This window comes from Dipodomys merriami, unplaced genomic scaffold, assembly GCF_024711535.1.
Source record: "Dipodomys merriami isolate MVZ:Mamm:240054 unplaced genomic scaffold, mDipMer1.0.p SCAF_17, whole genome shotgun sequence".
NCBI lineage: Eukaryota > Metazoa > Chordata > Mammalia > Rodentia > Heteromyidae > Dipodomys > Dipodomys merriami.
The window spans coordinates 34,039,804-34,055,927 of record NW_027203048.1 but is presented as its reverse complement, the minus strand read 5'-3'; the positions used below and the strand labels follow the sequence as shown (position 1 = coordinate 34,055,927).

Below are 16,124 nucleotides of genomic sequence, written 5' to 3'. Positions count from 1 at the left end.
AATGGAATTCTATGCCTCCATCAGAAAGAATGACATTGCCCCATTTGTTAGGAAATGGAAAGACTTGGAAAAAATTATATTAAGTGAAGTAAGCCAGGCCCAAAGAAACATAGGTCCCATGATTTCCCTTATTTGCAATATCTAGTATATGGATGAGTCAAGCAGAAAAAGTCAGATAAGGTGATGTTAGGAAAATGAACCCTAAGATATGTATTTTAAATGTTTTTTTTTTTCTTTCATGCATTTGTTTCTAACCCAATTACAAGATTATTTCTTTGTTGCTTTGTATGTCCCTCCTCCACAGTATAACCCCTGCTTTCACTGTATTTGATGTCGGTATAATTTGTGGAGGGGAAGGGGAAAAACAAGTTGTTTAAATAAGGATACAGGTGGACCTGTTGCAACAATGAGAAGTACAAGTTGTCATGTCGAAAAAGAACTTTACAACTTGGGGGGGGTAGGATTGGGTAGGGGGGGAAGGAAGATGGGAAGGGATGGGAAGGGTAAACAAAGGAGGAGGCTACAATGCTTGATAAGAAATGTACTCATTATCTTGCCCATGTAATTGTAACCCCTCTGTACAGTATTTTCACAATAAAAACTAAAAATAATAAAAAAAGAAATGATTGCTTATTTTGTGATAAAAGCGGTGATTATATGGTGAATTGTCCTTAGTTTTTGAAGATGCATACTTAAGTATTTAAATATTTAGGTTAAAAACGTGACCATGCCCAAAGTTCACTTTAAAAGACTTCAGCCAAAAGATAAAAATTTTCTATATTTTTATTAGCATCAGTTAACTGTTATTGCAATCAGACTTAATCCTTCTATCACTCTCCCTCATCAAGTTTTTAAAATGTCAATTCTTAAACCAAAATGCATATGGAGTTTCTAATATTCAGTATGTTTAAATTTTTTCAACAGTTTAAAACATGTATCTTCCTGCAGGCAATATTATATATTTAACACATTTTTTTTACCACTGGGCAATAAGTTTCTTAAAATATTAATTTTAAAGATGGACTTTACAGTTTCTAACATATTTACTGTGCTGTTCTCTTCAATATTTTCCATAGGTCACTATCATTCAACAATAATAATTTTAATAGTCCATATTTAGATATATTTCCGTAACATTTTGAAGTATGAACTTTTAAATACAGTGACAATATGATTTTGAAAATATACTATACTATCATGTTAAGAATAAACTCAAAACAGGAACATTGCTATGCTAACCACATATTTGATTACTTAATTTTAAAATATTAAACAAATCTTCTATGTACTTCAGCTTTTTTTTAAAGATTAGTTCTACAAGCTATTTTGGAATTCTTGCAGTATGATTTGCCAAATGAAAGTAAAGTCAGCTCCAAATTTTATTTTTATCTAACTATCTGTAAGGTGTTAATACTAAGTACATAGCAAGTTATTAAAGCTCAAAAACAACTTATTCATATGACAAATAGCTATTATACTGAGGCAAAGGAAATTTCAGTGCAAGGGCATATGTAGAGACATTTTAAATTTTGCACATGCTCAACAAAAAATGTTACTACTAAATGGTAACTGTATTATGTGCACATAACATGTAAAATGTACAAACACACTTTCACATTCCATCTCATAAGTAACCATGATTGATAAATAGATTGTGTTAGAATTCCCTCTAGCAAACACTGAACAAGCAATTTTAATGAGGGTTATGACTCTACCCTTTGGAAATTCTAGGGACTCTGAGAGTATTTTGCTACCAGAAAAAGGTCAGAAGCTACAATTTCTTTTTCCAGATCATTAACATTTTCACTAAATCTAAATTTTATAACTTTCTTCGTTTTGCTACAAAAGGTAAGACACTTCGAAAACCTTAGAAGAAACACTACTCTGTATAATCAGCACTTAGTACTTGGAACATGTTTAGAAGATCGCAGAATTTTAGAGGTAGAAGGAACCTTTGAGACACTTTTAGTCTTCTGCTTTATAGACTTGAAAGCCCAAGTCCATGCTAAGAGATTTGATGAAGATTGTGATTCTACTCAAAGACAGAGTGGGACTAGAACCCAGTCTCCTGACAGCAATCAAGAAGTGACAAGTGTTAAAAAAAAAAAACAAAACAAAAAACTGTAGGTTTCCAAAGGTTACCCTTAACACTTAGCCGTTAAGATGCAGAACTGTTCTCCAGAAGGGTCATGTTTGCTGACTGAACAGGCAGCTAGACAGACAGAAACACATGGAATATCAACGGCAAAGGACTTTACAGTCAATGTACTGCCCCACGGAGTAAGGCACTAGGCACTGACCCCATTAAAAACTGGCCTCACATCTCAGGTAGTCAAGACAGTATTTCTTGAAGAGTTATGCGAAATAATATGAACACGATGAGAAATGTAAAAGAAAGAGATGAATACCTACCTATAAACCTGAAGGAATTATTCCAGTTCAGAATGTAGTGTGATGTAAGAAAAGTGAAATCCTAGGGTTCATGGGTTTAGACACACAGTAGGAGCTAAAGGGAATCAGAAAAAGGAGATGAGCATAATACAAAATCATCAAGGAAAGTGGAGCGCCGGTGGCTCACGCCTGTAATCCTAGCTACTCAAGGAGGCTGAGATCTGAGAATCATGGTTCCAAGCCAATCCAGGCAGGAAAGTCTATGAGACTCTATCTCCAATAAACCACTAGAAAACCAGAAGTGTGCTGTGGCTCAAGTGGTAGAGCGCTTGCCTTGAGCCGAAGAGCGCAGGGACAATGGCAAGGCCCAGAGTTCAAGCCCCATGACCGACAAAAAAAAAAAAAATCATCAAGGAGGGTGTTATATAAGAGCAAGGAAATACCCTGGTACATGAAAAAGGACTATGCTTCTGACTTCAAAGGGAAGCATTAAGGAGAACTCCTATACACTGAAGAAGTAAAAGGTATGATGCTAGTCAAATTGTCTCAACTTCCTAACTGTAACACTGGGATACAGATCCAAATGGTGTGTCTCAAAACCATCACTCTGCATCACTTCTGGGAATGCCAGTATAAGTGTGCAAGTAATGAAATCAGAAAGATATAAGCCCAACTTTCTAAGCATCAATTTGACAATATTTTATTATAGTCTATAATCACTAAGGTGTCAAAGCACATAGTCCAAGAAGATAATTTAGCCATTAATCTGGGAAGCACAGATTGGAAAACATATTTTATTAAAGAATATATAATTTGTACATACTAAATGTTGAAAAACAGTATGAATTTATTCTTATTGAGAATTATGTTTTCTCAAAGTTTGTTTCTTAATATGATTTAAATTAAAAATTTTAATGTAATGAGCTTTTAACCAAATTGGAACAAAGGACAAATGTTCCTCTACTGAAGTTTTTTATTTTTAGTGGTTTGTCTAATCTTTAATATTCTTGATAAAAGGAAGATGACAGAGGAATAGGAAATCACAGAGCAAAGAATAATAAGGCAGCATTTTCAGCAAACACCAAAAGAGGAAGTGTAAAACTAAGTTTTCTCAATATATACAAGCATGTTATTTTTTAAAAAAGTTTTAGACATGTAAAGGATTGCTGTACTTATAGCCAGTTATTGAACTATATATCAAGAAACAAGCTTCATTTGATCAACAGATGATTTTAATTTTTGGCCAAAGAACAGGAGGGTAAGTATCTAGTATATTTAATTATATCTAAGAAGAAAATAAGATTGGGAATAGATGGGTGAAGAATTTTCAAATCATGTGTGTTGTAAAAAAGTAAATTAGTAACTAAAACATACGTAGCAATGGTTAAACAAAAGTAAATTAAGTTCATTAATAGTGAATAAGCACAACAACTCAACCAATTTTATCTAATTGACTTTTATTAAATATCTACCTTAAAACAAACAGCAGGATATATATAATTTTCAAAGGCTCCTGAAACATTCAGCAAGTTAGCCTGTGTCTTCAGAAAAATTATTTTTAATAAGCTTAAAAATAGCTTAGTTCTATTACTGAATTAAGAATCAATAATGATACTGGACTCCAGTGCTCACGCTTGTATCCTAGCTATTCATGAAGTTGAAATAGACTGAAGTTCAAATCTGCTTCAACCAGAGAAATCTAAGATATTCATGTTCATTTAATCAGCAAACAGCAGAAGTGGAGATGTGGTTCAAGTAGTAGAGTACCAACTTTAAGTGAAAAAATTAAGAGTGAGAGGGTCTGAGTTTAAGTCCCACTGTCAACACACACACACACACACACACACACACACACACACACACACACACACACGAATCAATGATAAAGATCTGAAACTTTAAAAATATTTGGACTAAAAAACATAATCCCAAATAATGAAAGGCAGGAAAATAAATCAAAGGGGAAATAAGAAAACATTTTAAAGTTATGCAAAATAAAAGCAAAACTAAATACGAAAAAGAAAACAAGTGATTCATCTTAAAAGACTCCATAGTGTTAAGATTGAATTTTTCAAATAACTCTACAATTAACCCACCCCTAATCAAAATAGAAACTGACAATTTGGATGTAAAATATTACATAGGAGTATACAAAGCATCTATTACAACCAAAACAGTTTGAATAAATGAACATAATGAGAAGAATTATATTACCTAATTTCAAAACTATAAAACCATAGTAGTCAAGATAATGTGATACTATACTTCATCATGATTAAATATATCCATTTTTAGAGGACATGGATAAGATACTGAAAAGATAGATTACAGATGAAGAAATTATGTGCAAAATAAGTATCAGACAAAGGACTCCTATTCCCCAAATATGAAGATCTCCTACAACACATTCAGAATATAAACCCATATAAAAATGCACATATTTGCTAAAGAAAATGAGAGTGGCAAAACAGTGCATGAAATTTGTTCAACATTAGCCATTACAGATGATTGCTGCAAATTTAAACTACTACATATAAGTAACATCTATTAAAATGGGTAAAATTTAGAAAACTACTAAAAACAAAATATGGAGCAAATAGAATTACTACCCAATGCTGATGGGAATATATAATATTATGATCATTCCAGAAAATAGTTTGTCAGTTTCTAAGTAAAGCTCAATTATCATGTGACCTAGAAATTCCACTCAATGATTTATCCAAAAGAAAAAGAAATAAAAACATAAACTTACCCAAAAGTCGTGATTTTATTCGTAATTGTCAAAAACAGACAACAAACTAAATGCCTTACATTAGATGATTAACTGGCAACAAAACACTACTATCTATCAATGACAAAGAATGAACTACTAATAAACTGTAAGAATAAATTTCAAAGGCACTATGCTAAATGAATAAGTCTTACACAGATGAGTTCATACCTTATGATTCTAGTTACACAATACAAAGATACAGAGACCCAGTTGCTCCAGGATTTAGAGGGAAGGATGGCAAGACAAAGGGACTGACTATAAAGAGAGAGAGCTTTGGAGAATGAAAAAAATGTTCTATAACTTGATGGTAATGGTTATAAGGTATATATATATATATATATATATATATATATATATATACACACACACACATCAAAATATATCAAACTGTATATTTTGAAGACTGAATTTTACTGTTTATAAATTGTAACTCAAATCATCCCAGTCTTAAGTATGCAAACTTTTAAAGGCTTTTAATACATATTGCCAAATTGTCTGTCCATTAACTTAACATATTCTCCTATTTCTATTTATTTTACCTCCTAATGGCATTCTTTTATCAGTGTCAATATTATCAGATTATTATTTCTGATTCTCCAATTTGCCAGATCCTTTAAAAACACTATATTCTGGGTGGTTTGGGGAGTTTTGTTTGGTGTTAGTCTTAGGGTTTGAACTCAGGGCCTGGGCACTGTCTCTGAGCATTTTTGCCCTTGCTCTCCTTCCAGCTTTTTAAAAAAATTCAATATAAGAATTCAATGGACTTTTCTACTTAGGACACTTTTGAACAATGATTCTCAGATCTTGGGCCTCCTGAGTAGCTAGGATTACAGGTGTGAGTCACTGGCACCCATCTTTTTTGATCTTCCTATCATTTTGTTTTTAGCAAAGGTGATCATTTATCATGTTTCTACAACAGTCTTTTTTCTTCTAAGTTTTGATTACTGCTTTATACAAGTATCAGCTGTTTTTCTTAATTTTTTAGAACTCCCTAGATATTTTTAAATACTTGTTATAAATGTTATTTCCAGTCTCTTTTCTTTTTGTTTGAGTAGATAGCTATTATAAAATATTAATCTACCAATACTTCATTTAGATTTTTTCTTATACTTTAATTTGTAAGCTTCTTTACTCACATAAATATCAGCCAATAATTCAATATTTTTCTAATTTTTATGGACTCAAATTTTTTAACTTTTTAAACCTGTGTTGATGCCAATGGCTAATGGTTACATGTAGCTATTTTGATTAAAAAATATTTACAATTAAGTTAAATTTATATTAGTCACAGTCGTATTAACCACATTTTTATGATAGAATAAACTTTAAGTTCAATTTCAAGTAAGTTAAGCAAAACTGAGGGGAAAGTTCCATGAGACCCAGTATACTACTAGTCCAACCTCACCGGAGCAAGATATCTCAAGTCAACACTTGACATTTAACGTTCAGCTCTTGCTGTACTCTATGGGTCTCAACAAAGAAGTCATGCCAGGCATCCACTTTAGTACTATTCATTAGTTTCACTGCTCTAAAAAAACGCCTGGGTTCTGCCAAGTCATCCTTCCTTCTCTATAACCATGGTACTCAGCCATGTTTCATGATCACCATAGAATATTTTTTACTATTTCTATAATTTTATCTTTTCCAGAATGTCACATAATTGAGTCATACAGTACAAATTTTTTTTAAATCAGATTGACTTTTCATGGATCAATATGCATTGTCTTCCTAGAAAGTTTCTTTGTAGCACTGATTAGTATTCCAGTGTCTGGATATATCTCCAGCTTTACAGAAGGACATCTTGGTTGCTTCCACATATTGTTAAATATAAATAAAACTACTCTAACCATCTGTATGTGGGGGTTTTTGTGTAGATGTGTTTATAACTCATTTAGGTAAACATGAAAGATGCATAATCATTGGATGACATGCTGAGTCTTAACCTCCTTAAAATTCACAGAAATTGTTTATACATGGTGGTACCTTGCCAATAATCTCAGCTACCCAAGATCCAGAGATGGGAACATTATGGTTTAAGGCCAATTCAGGTACAAGTTTGCAGGAACCTATCTCTAAAAATTAAGCAAGGCGGAAGTATGGCTTAAGTGGTAGAGCAAAAAAAGCTTTGCAAAAGTAGAAAGTCCTGAGTGGAAACCCCTACTACCACAAAAAAATCAATAAATAAAGCAAACAAACAAATACAAAAAAAAGGAAAACAAGCAGGGAGTAGTATAAACACCTGTAATCTCAACTATGCAAGATCTCAGCTGGGCACTGGTGGCTCACGCCTTTAATCCTAGCTACTCAGGAGGCTGAGATCTGAGGATCACAGTTCAAAGGCAGCCCGGCAGACTCATATCCAATTAATCAAAAACCAAAGTGGTAGCCTGGGCACTGGTGGCTCACCCGTGGTCACACCTATAATTCTAGCTACTCAGGAGGCTGAGATCTGAGGATCCTGGTTCAAAGTCAGCCCAGGCAGGAAAATCCATGAGACTCTTATCTCCAGTAAATGACCCAGAAAATTGGAAGTGGCGATGTGGCTCAAGTGGTAGAATGCTAGCCTTGAGCTGAAGAGCTGAGGGACAGTGCCCAGGTCCAGAGTTCAAGCCCCATGACCAACAACAACAACAACAAAAACAACCAAAGTGGTGGTTGTTGCTCGGGCTCAGGGACAGTGCCCAGACCCTAGTTCAAGTCCCACAAGTGACAAAAAAAAAAAAAAAAAAAAGGATCTCAGTTTAAGGCTGTCTCTAGACCAAAAAACCTTAAGACCCCATCTCAAAGTAAACCAAAATAAGCAGGTTGGAGACAAGACTTAAGTGGCAGAGCACTTCTATAACAGGTACAAGGCACTAGGTTTAATCCCCAGTTCTACAAAGTAAACAACAACAACAAAAACCCTCCCATTTTGCATTCCCACTACTAATGAGTAAGAGAGCCAGTTAGGCCACACACTTCTATGGTACTCAGCTATGTTTCAAGTTCTTACAGCCACGTGTCAATCAATGGTCACTACACTGGACAATCACATTCCCATCATCATGCAAAGTTCTACCCGACAAGCTCTCTGTTTGAAACTTAACTGGCTATACAGTAGAAGCAGAGTTGATGTGACAACTTTGCTGTTTATTTCTTCCACAGACATTCATCACTTCTCAGTGGATTTTGACAGTTCTTTATCTGCATTTGCTCAGAAATTCAGATTCCTGTTCAGCCACTTCTTACATATGTGCCCATTAACAAGTGACTTAACCCCTCCGACTCTGTTTCCTCATCCTAATTACTCATTAGTTTGGTGCAAGGATTAAATTAAATAAGCAAGGTAAAATAAATTAAAACATTCATCATGTTAAGCCCTCATTTGTAAACTCCTCTGGGTTACTAGTTTGTTTTTACAATGTTTCAATATAGTACTTTGAAGACTCTTACTGAAAGCAAAAGTTTAACACTGTATTTACCCGATCTGGATTTTCATAACCCAAAAGTAGATTTGCTGCTTTTATGTCACCATGAACATACTCGTTTTCATGTATATATTCCAATATGTCCAGCTGTGAAAAGAAAATAATGTAAGTTATACTTCTGTTTAGAATTTGCAATCAATTTAAACATATTTAATATAGAATCACAGGGGGTTGTTTTCATATTAACACTGACAAAAAGATATGCTTCAAAATTACTGGTTAATTATTCCAAAATGTCATCATTTCTGGTTGATCATTTTAGAAAAAAAGTTAAATAAAATGACCCACAAATATCAAGTGTTTTATTGAACCTCTGATTTAAGGAAATCAAGATTCAAGGATGCTTATGCTTATGTTCCTGGCAACCCAGTGGTCAAACCATACTGCATAAAGAATAAAAAACACAACAAAAATGAGAGATACACAGCAAACTAACCATGAAACCTGCTGAGAATTTCTTTATCAGAGACCTCAAAACAAAACACTAAGTATGTTTCTTCTGTAAAGTAATGGAAAACTCGTAAGTTTCACCTTTAAATTCTTTTGGCCTTGCAAACCTAGTGCTCAAGAAACCTTTCCTGGCAAGATAGATGAATGAATACGAAAATCAATGAGCTCCATTTGCCACATCACAACCTGTCAGGAGTAGTTTTACCTTACTTCAAAAGGTATAAACTGAGAGGTAAGAAAACCAAATACAGAAAGAATAATGCAAATATTTGCTATATAAATAAAAGTATGCATGGGTGCTATTATGCTTTCATTGCTTTTTATTTAGAAAAAATGTACTTATTCATTGTCCCAACTAATTATTGGTATAATCCTCAGATCATACTAAAACCTTTGCAGCCAAATCATCATATGTTTGTTATGGAACATAATAATACTTGACCATAATTTGCATTGTTATAAATATAACTAACAAAGAAAGGGTATTCTTGTAGCTATGCAAGAGTGTTCAGATATGTGAAACAAATCAGACTATAAAAACAAAGTCTAAATGAATCTGCAGCCTCCAACAAAGCATACTTGGACTTTGACATAGCCCACTGTTATCACAGCACCAAAACAGCCTCTATTTTCAAGAGCCGGCATTTGTAGGCCAATAATCCTTCAATTTCTGAGAATAAAGACTTGTACATTTTGACAAGTAAATAATCTGAAAACAGAGTATGTAAAATAATTCATGCCTTCTTACCATCCGAATACCAAGTTGAAGGACAGTTTCCTTTTTGAAAGGTCCATTTTGGTCTGCGATCTTCTGTAAATCTATTCCTAGTCTTTCCATTACCATAAATCTATAACTACAAGAAAGAGAAATAAAATAAAAATCTTTCTGAAATAATAATGCTTGAAATTAATGAATCTAAGAAAAGGAAAAATATCTCTAACCTAACAACTAAACACAATATAGGTTAAGCCTTTAGTACTAAACCTACATTAATTATCGAGCTATCCTTTTATTTAAAAAAACTGCTGCTCAATATTTACTTTGCAGTTAGTTTTCTAGGAGAAGGGAATACTATACTGAACTATTCACACTGTTTTAAGTAATGAAGAGAATAATCTTTTAAGATAAGGGCATTCTTAATTTTAACTCATTTTAACTCCATCATATTTTTTGCTCTATAGCCTGAAGAATTTGTCCATATAGAAAATGTAATTTATATTTGTTAATCTTATAAAATCATACCTGTTTGCTATACATGTTTACAAACACATGTCTCCTTTTGGTAATACTGGGATTTGAAGTCAGGGCCTCATGCTTACTAAGCAAGCAGTCTACCACTTGAGCCACAGTGGCAGTAATCAGTAATTTTTGGGGGTAGCATCTCAGGTTTCTGCTCTAGACAAGCACTGGGCTGTAATTCTCCTACCTATGCCTCTTCTATAGCTGGGTTAGCAGACATACACCACCACATTCATATCCTTTTCAAAGTATACTTCTTTCCTTCCTTTCTGTTTAGCACTCTGCATTCATTCTTTACTTCCCTTCATTTACATACTGACATAATCCTCCATTCTGTATCTATATTATACACACATACACAAGCTTTTGGGTTTTTGCTTTACCAAAATGTGATCTCATGTGCACTTTCTCAATCCTATGTGCTCAACAGTGTCTCGTAGTACAGTTCTAGATGGGTCTTTAACAGGCTGCACATGATATGACATGAGTGTACCACAGTTCACTAAGTATGCAGTCCCCCTATTGAAAGCCCTTCACTTTGTTTCCAGTCATTGTTTTTCCTTTCCTTTTTTATGTATTGCATTTGAAGATGATTTGAACAAGCTATGGATATCTATCTGTAAAATATAAATTCACCTATCTTAAAAAGGCTATTCAAAGAATAAAATGCAATAAAATACATAAAAATCTTAGCACAAAATAAGTGCAGAAAAGTTTTTTTCCTTCTTTAAATCACTAGTAATGATGTGATGAGTAATCCTACCTGGTGGTTTCAAAGATATTTCTACAAATTCTTTGCTGTGCCTCTCCTCAAGAGAAGAGATAAACCCCTCTTCCCGAGGAGCACATGGGGCATTATGATGTGCTTCAAGCAAAAAGAATGTAGCCAACGTGATAGTAGTTCAAAGGTTAAATCAAACCAGAACTTTTGGCCTGGATGCCTCCCTTGTGATGCTGTCTTTCTCCCTTTTAATCATTTACTCTAAAGGAAGCAAGTTAGTTGCCATTTCTTTATAGCATTCAAGGAGAGTATGGTAGTGTTATCATATGGACACCGAAGTAGTCATGAAGTTAGGCTCAGCAGCAATCACAAGTAAATGGAAGAGCAGGTCTCAGGCTTGCCAACAGCAGCCACCTTTGTGGCTCTGCAAGCAGATCCTCCCCCAGGAGGGCACTGAGAGGTGACTAGAGCCCACCCAGCAAAAAGCTGACTACAACATCCCAGACAAACCATGTGCAGATTCCTGACCCACAGGATTTTAAGTTTGTTATAAACCATGATGTTTTTGGTAATTTGTTACATGGCAACAGATATTTAATTGGTTGTATATGGAATAGGGTTTCTCTTTAATTATAATTGATGTATAGTTTCTAACATTTGATTATAATTTGCTTTTACCTTCGTCCCTTGAATTCAGTCAGACCAGATCCATAAAACACAGGAATTCCTAAATAATCAAGCTGTTTGAGTTCTATCCACTTCTTGACTGCAAAGACAAGTTTAAAAACAAAATGACTCATATTATTTAAAAAAGCATTTTTTTAACCTTTGCAAAGATGGTAAGACTAAGGTAACCAAAATAATTAGAATTTTCTACAAAACAAAATTTTATTCCTACCTAATGACTTGCACTCTATCCATTATCACTGTAACACAAAATATAGACATTTTATTTATCTGTTTATTTTCAGTACAAAGGTTGAACTCGCAGCACCATGCTCACATGGCTGGCACTCTACAACTTGAGTCACCCCTCTAGCCCTGCTTTTACTGGTTATTTTGGAAACAGAGTCTAGTAGAGGTAGCCACCTAAGCTTTTAAACTATGAACTTACACCTCTCATTTCTTGAGTGGGTTAGGATTTCAAGTATGAGGCACCAGCATCTGGCACGAGATCTAGCACCTAGCACGAGATGCTAAGTCCAAGTCAATTATTGTTTTAAACAATATTTTTTTGTACTAGGGATTGAATTTAGACATTCTACAACTGGAACCATATCTCCAGATCCAAAAACTTTAATATTGAATCAATATTAACAAAACTAAGTCATAGTCATAAAATACATTTGTTCCATATTCACAAATATTTCTATTCATTCAAAAATTATTTGTATGCTAAATTTCTAAATATAACATATTAACTAGCAAAGTATTCTCACTGAGACAACTTTTCTCCTTTATCTGTATTTCAAAACAGTAGTCCAAAAATTATAATTTAGGGTGAAAAATCAACTTATTCTGAAATAGCTATGCAGAAACAATTTTGATTAAACTCATTTTACAAAAAATTCATGATTAGGGTGTTTAATTTACTTGAACAATCAGGCCATTAAACTGCTTTTTCACTTCTACCATACATGTTCCATATTTAAGAAACTACTGATAAAGAAAAAAATCAGGTTTAGTGGATTCTATTTATCAGTCTGATACAGATTAAGCAGTGGTTAGGTCACTCTCAATGGCTAAGAGCTTTTACTATGAAAGCCAGTTAAGTATTTAGGCAAAGCCTAACATTCTTTTCCCTAATCATGATATGCTAGCCATTGTATCTATCAACTCCCTTAATATTTAAAAATAGCCTTATTCTTCTTTGTCTAACTGGTGAAGTTTTGTTTTTGGTTTTTGTTTGAAGTATTGAAGAATGAATTCAGGATCTTCCACATGCTATGCAAGAAAGTACTCTCTTACTAGAACCACACCCGCAGTCCTTTGTTTTCCTATTTTGTTTGTGAGATAGGATGTAACTTTGCCCAGTATGAGCTGGCCTTGAACTTGCAATATGTTTCCCAAGTAGTTGGGATTACAGGCATGTACCACCATACTAGGCTAGAACTGGTAGTTCTTATATATAATGTTCAGTGCCAAGTTATTTTTCAACATTCAGATTTCTAGCACTCTTAAAAATAATAGTATTTAATCATTTCCATATGCTTCATTCTATTTTGCAAACCATTTTTCTGTGTGCATGTCTTAATGTTTATACATGCATACACACATATATAAGTATATACATAGAAACATACATATACATGTGTATATATGTACATATGTGTATATGTATGTAAATATATGTATGTATAATGGTGATGTTATTTCATTATATCCTTCCTATCTAAATGGTTCTTTATAAAAGAAATAATTTCACTCCGCTATCTTTTATATTTAGAGAACTCTTAGTAGTTTAGATCAAACATCACAACATTTTATATAAAGTAGTAGAAACAACTTTTGACTTAAAATATATAACCCATTATGTATGCCATATCAAGATTTGTATACCATCTGTCTTGCTTTTCTATGTTATAGCAGTTAACTATCACTTTACAATAAAATTTCTTATGGAAAAGAATTTTCCAGGACAGAAAAGACCAAAATATTAACACTCACTTTAGCAGACACATATAAAGAAGTAGCTTACTTTGCTAATTTTACTTACTACTATCTTTTTTGGCAGCTCTCTGATAAAATTTAAGTTCTGAAAATAATGGACCATTTTCTTGATATTCCTATGAGAGAACAGAATAATCAATTTTACTCGAAAAAAATAATCCTAAAAATAGAATCAGTATTTCAACTGTGAAAATGTGGTATACATATGCAATACATAATAGTACTTGAATCAATCTTTATAAAACACAGGCACAGATTTCCACTAAAAATCTCAGAAAACACTAAATAAACTTGAAGAATCTCATTTTTAAACAACATATTGTACTACCATACCAAGATAGTCTTACGCATGAAAGTAGTCTTATGGAAAGCACTTACCAAAAGTGCTAAGAACTATATACATAAATATACACAGTCACTGTATACCAACATGAACAGTAGGGCAGACACACTGGAAACTGCCTTGGGGGCTTGTTCATTCTACATGATCTCTTAAATGAATGTATACTAAATTTTATTCTTTGTACTAGGCACGGGGGATACAGTCAGAAACAGAACCCTAGGACTGCCTTTAAGGACTTTACCATCTAGAGAATGGAAGTAATATAGGAAGGAGGGCTGATTGCTAGACCAGAAACCATCATGGTAGATGGCAATAAAGAACAATGGTCCTCTGGTCTTAACATTTTAATAAGGTGAAAATATAGCATTATGTTTATTGATAAATACTTGCAAAAACTTAAGAATTATTTTGTTATAAAAACAACTCAAAAAAGTCAAATATATATGAAACACAAATTTAAGAGCAACACTTACCACTTTTATTACATATCTTGCATCTTTGTCTGGTTTATTTGGGGGGAAAGCTGCAGGGGAAAAATTCAACAGGAAAATATAACTTCTTCCAATTCCTAAATTTCTACTATACTCATGAGACTATACAAAGCACTTATACATATTAATTTATTGTATCTTCCCAACAACTTTATATGTATCCTCTTCAATTAACACAAGATACTACTAGGGTTGAAGAAGTGGAACAATATTCTCATTAGGAAAGTATCAAAACTTACATGTATCAGAAATTACCCCCTAACTGCCATGCTTAACGAATCACCATATTCAAATATTCAAACATGCAAACTAAGAGACAATGATAATCACATGGATCACAATAATAATCATAGGAAAGATATATTCTAGACATACGGTTTTTAAAGCATTAGATAATTGTAATAGCCAATGATTAAACATCCAAATAAACACAAAATAAAGCAGGTCAAAATGAGAATAAAGTGTTGTGAATCTTCTGCGACTTCAATTATTCCTATACAAAAGAATTTTCATCTTAGCCCTATTGATAGTAAAATTGAGAACCAGAGAATGGCAGTTTGAAACTAACTTGGGCAGAAAACTCTGCTAGACTCCATTTCCAAAATAAGCAGCAAAAAGTTGGCTGGAAGTGTGGCTTAAGTGGTATAGCACCAGCTGAATTAAGCCAGCCAGCAAGCAAATGAGCAAACAAGCTGAATGGAAGCACTTAATTTTGACCCCAAAACCAGCAAAAAAATATATATAGATCATACATCAATCTTAATTTAACTTCATTTCTTTCAATTGCATTTCAGAATAATTGTAATATAACTTTCAAAAAAAATGCCAGGCTTTAGAAAATGCCAGGCATTGTACCAGGTATTAGTTAAGATAATGTTTTTCAATTTGTTTTTCAATTATCTTTAAGTAGTGTACAAAAGAATCCCAATTCAACATATTAATTTATGTGTACAATGCATCTTAACTAGCTACCCTCTTCAATCATTTTCCCTCCCAAAGATAATTATTTTAAGGAAAGAGAAAGGAAAAAAGTTAAGACAGTATTAGATACAAATTAAGAAGAAAATAAAATTATGCAGATAGAGTTTTAAGTATGCTTTTTTTGGTCGGTAGTGGAGCTTGAACTCTGGGCCTGGGCACTGTCCCTCAGCTTTTCAGCTCAAGGCTTGTGCTCTACACTTGAGCCACAGCGTCACTTCTGGCTTTTTCTGCTTATGTGGTGCTAAGGAATCAAATCCAGGGCCTCATGCATGCAAGACAAGCACTCTACCACTGAACCACCTTCCCAGCCTCTAAGTATACTTATTAAAATATGTTCTCATTACTCTCAAAATTTTTCCTTGTCTTTCTTCTAAACCTTCTAATCCTCTATGTATTAAAATGTTTCACAAGTTTATTAAAGAATATAAGTAATATATTATAGTTCAGCAAACTTGTGCTCAACTTTGTAATCCATTCCCCAAAGGGTTTAATTTAACATCAGCAATGCTGCATCAGCTGCTATTAGATAATATTATGAACTCCAACTTCATAATAGTAACAAAAAATTAAACTTATTAAAATCATTTAAAATTTTCT

General features: G+C 33.4%; 1 protein-coding gene across 6 annotated transcripts in view; it reads right to left on the bottom strand.

Annotated features, from left to right (window-relative positions):
* Nucleotides 1-16,124, bottom strand: part of Vrk2 (VRK serine/threonine kinase 2) — a 113,492-nt gene that overhangs the window by 80,890 nt on the left and 16,478 nt on the right. For all 6 annotated transcript variants that reach the window (XM_070025679.1, XM_070025677.1, XM_070025678.1 and 3 more), the window contains 5 exons: nucleotides 14,529-14,578; nucleotides 13,759-13,828; nucleotides 11,721-11,808; nucleotides 9,830-9,935; nucleotides 8,626-8,718 (listed from right to left, as the gene is read on the bottom strand). In XM_070025679.1, coding sequence (XP_069881780.1) covers nucleotides 8,626-8,718; nucleotides 9,830-9,935; nucleotides 11,721-11,808; nucleotides 13,759-13,828; nucleotides 14,529-14,578 — 407 coding nt within the window. The remainder of the gene's footprint in view (nucleotides 1-8,625; nucleotides 8,719-9,829; nucleotides 9,936-11,720; nucleotides 11,809-13,758; nucleotides 13,829-14,528; nucleotides 14,579-16,124) is intronic.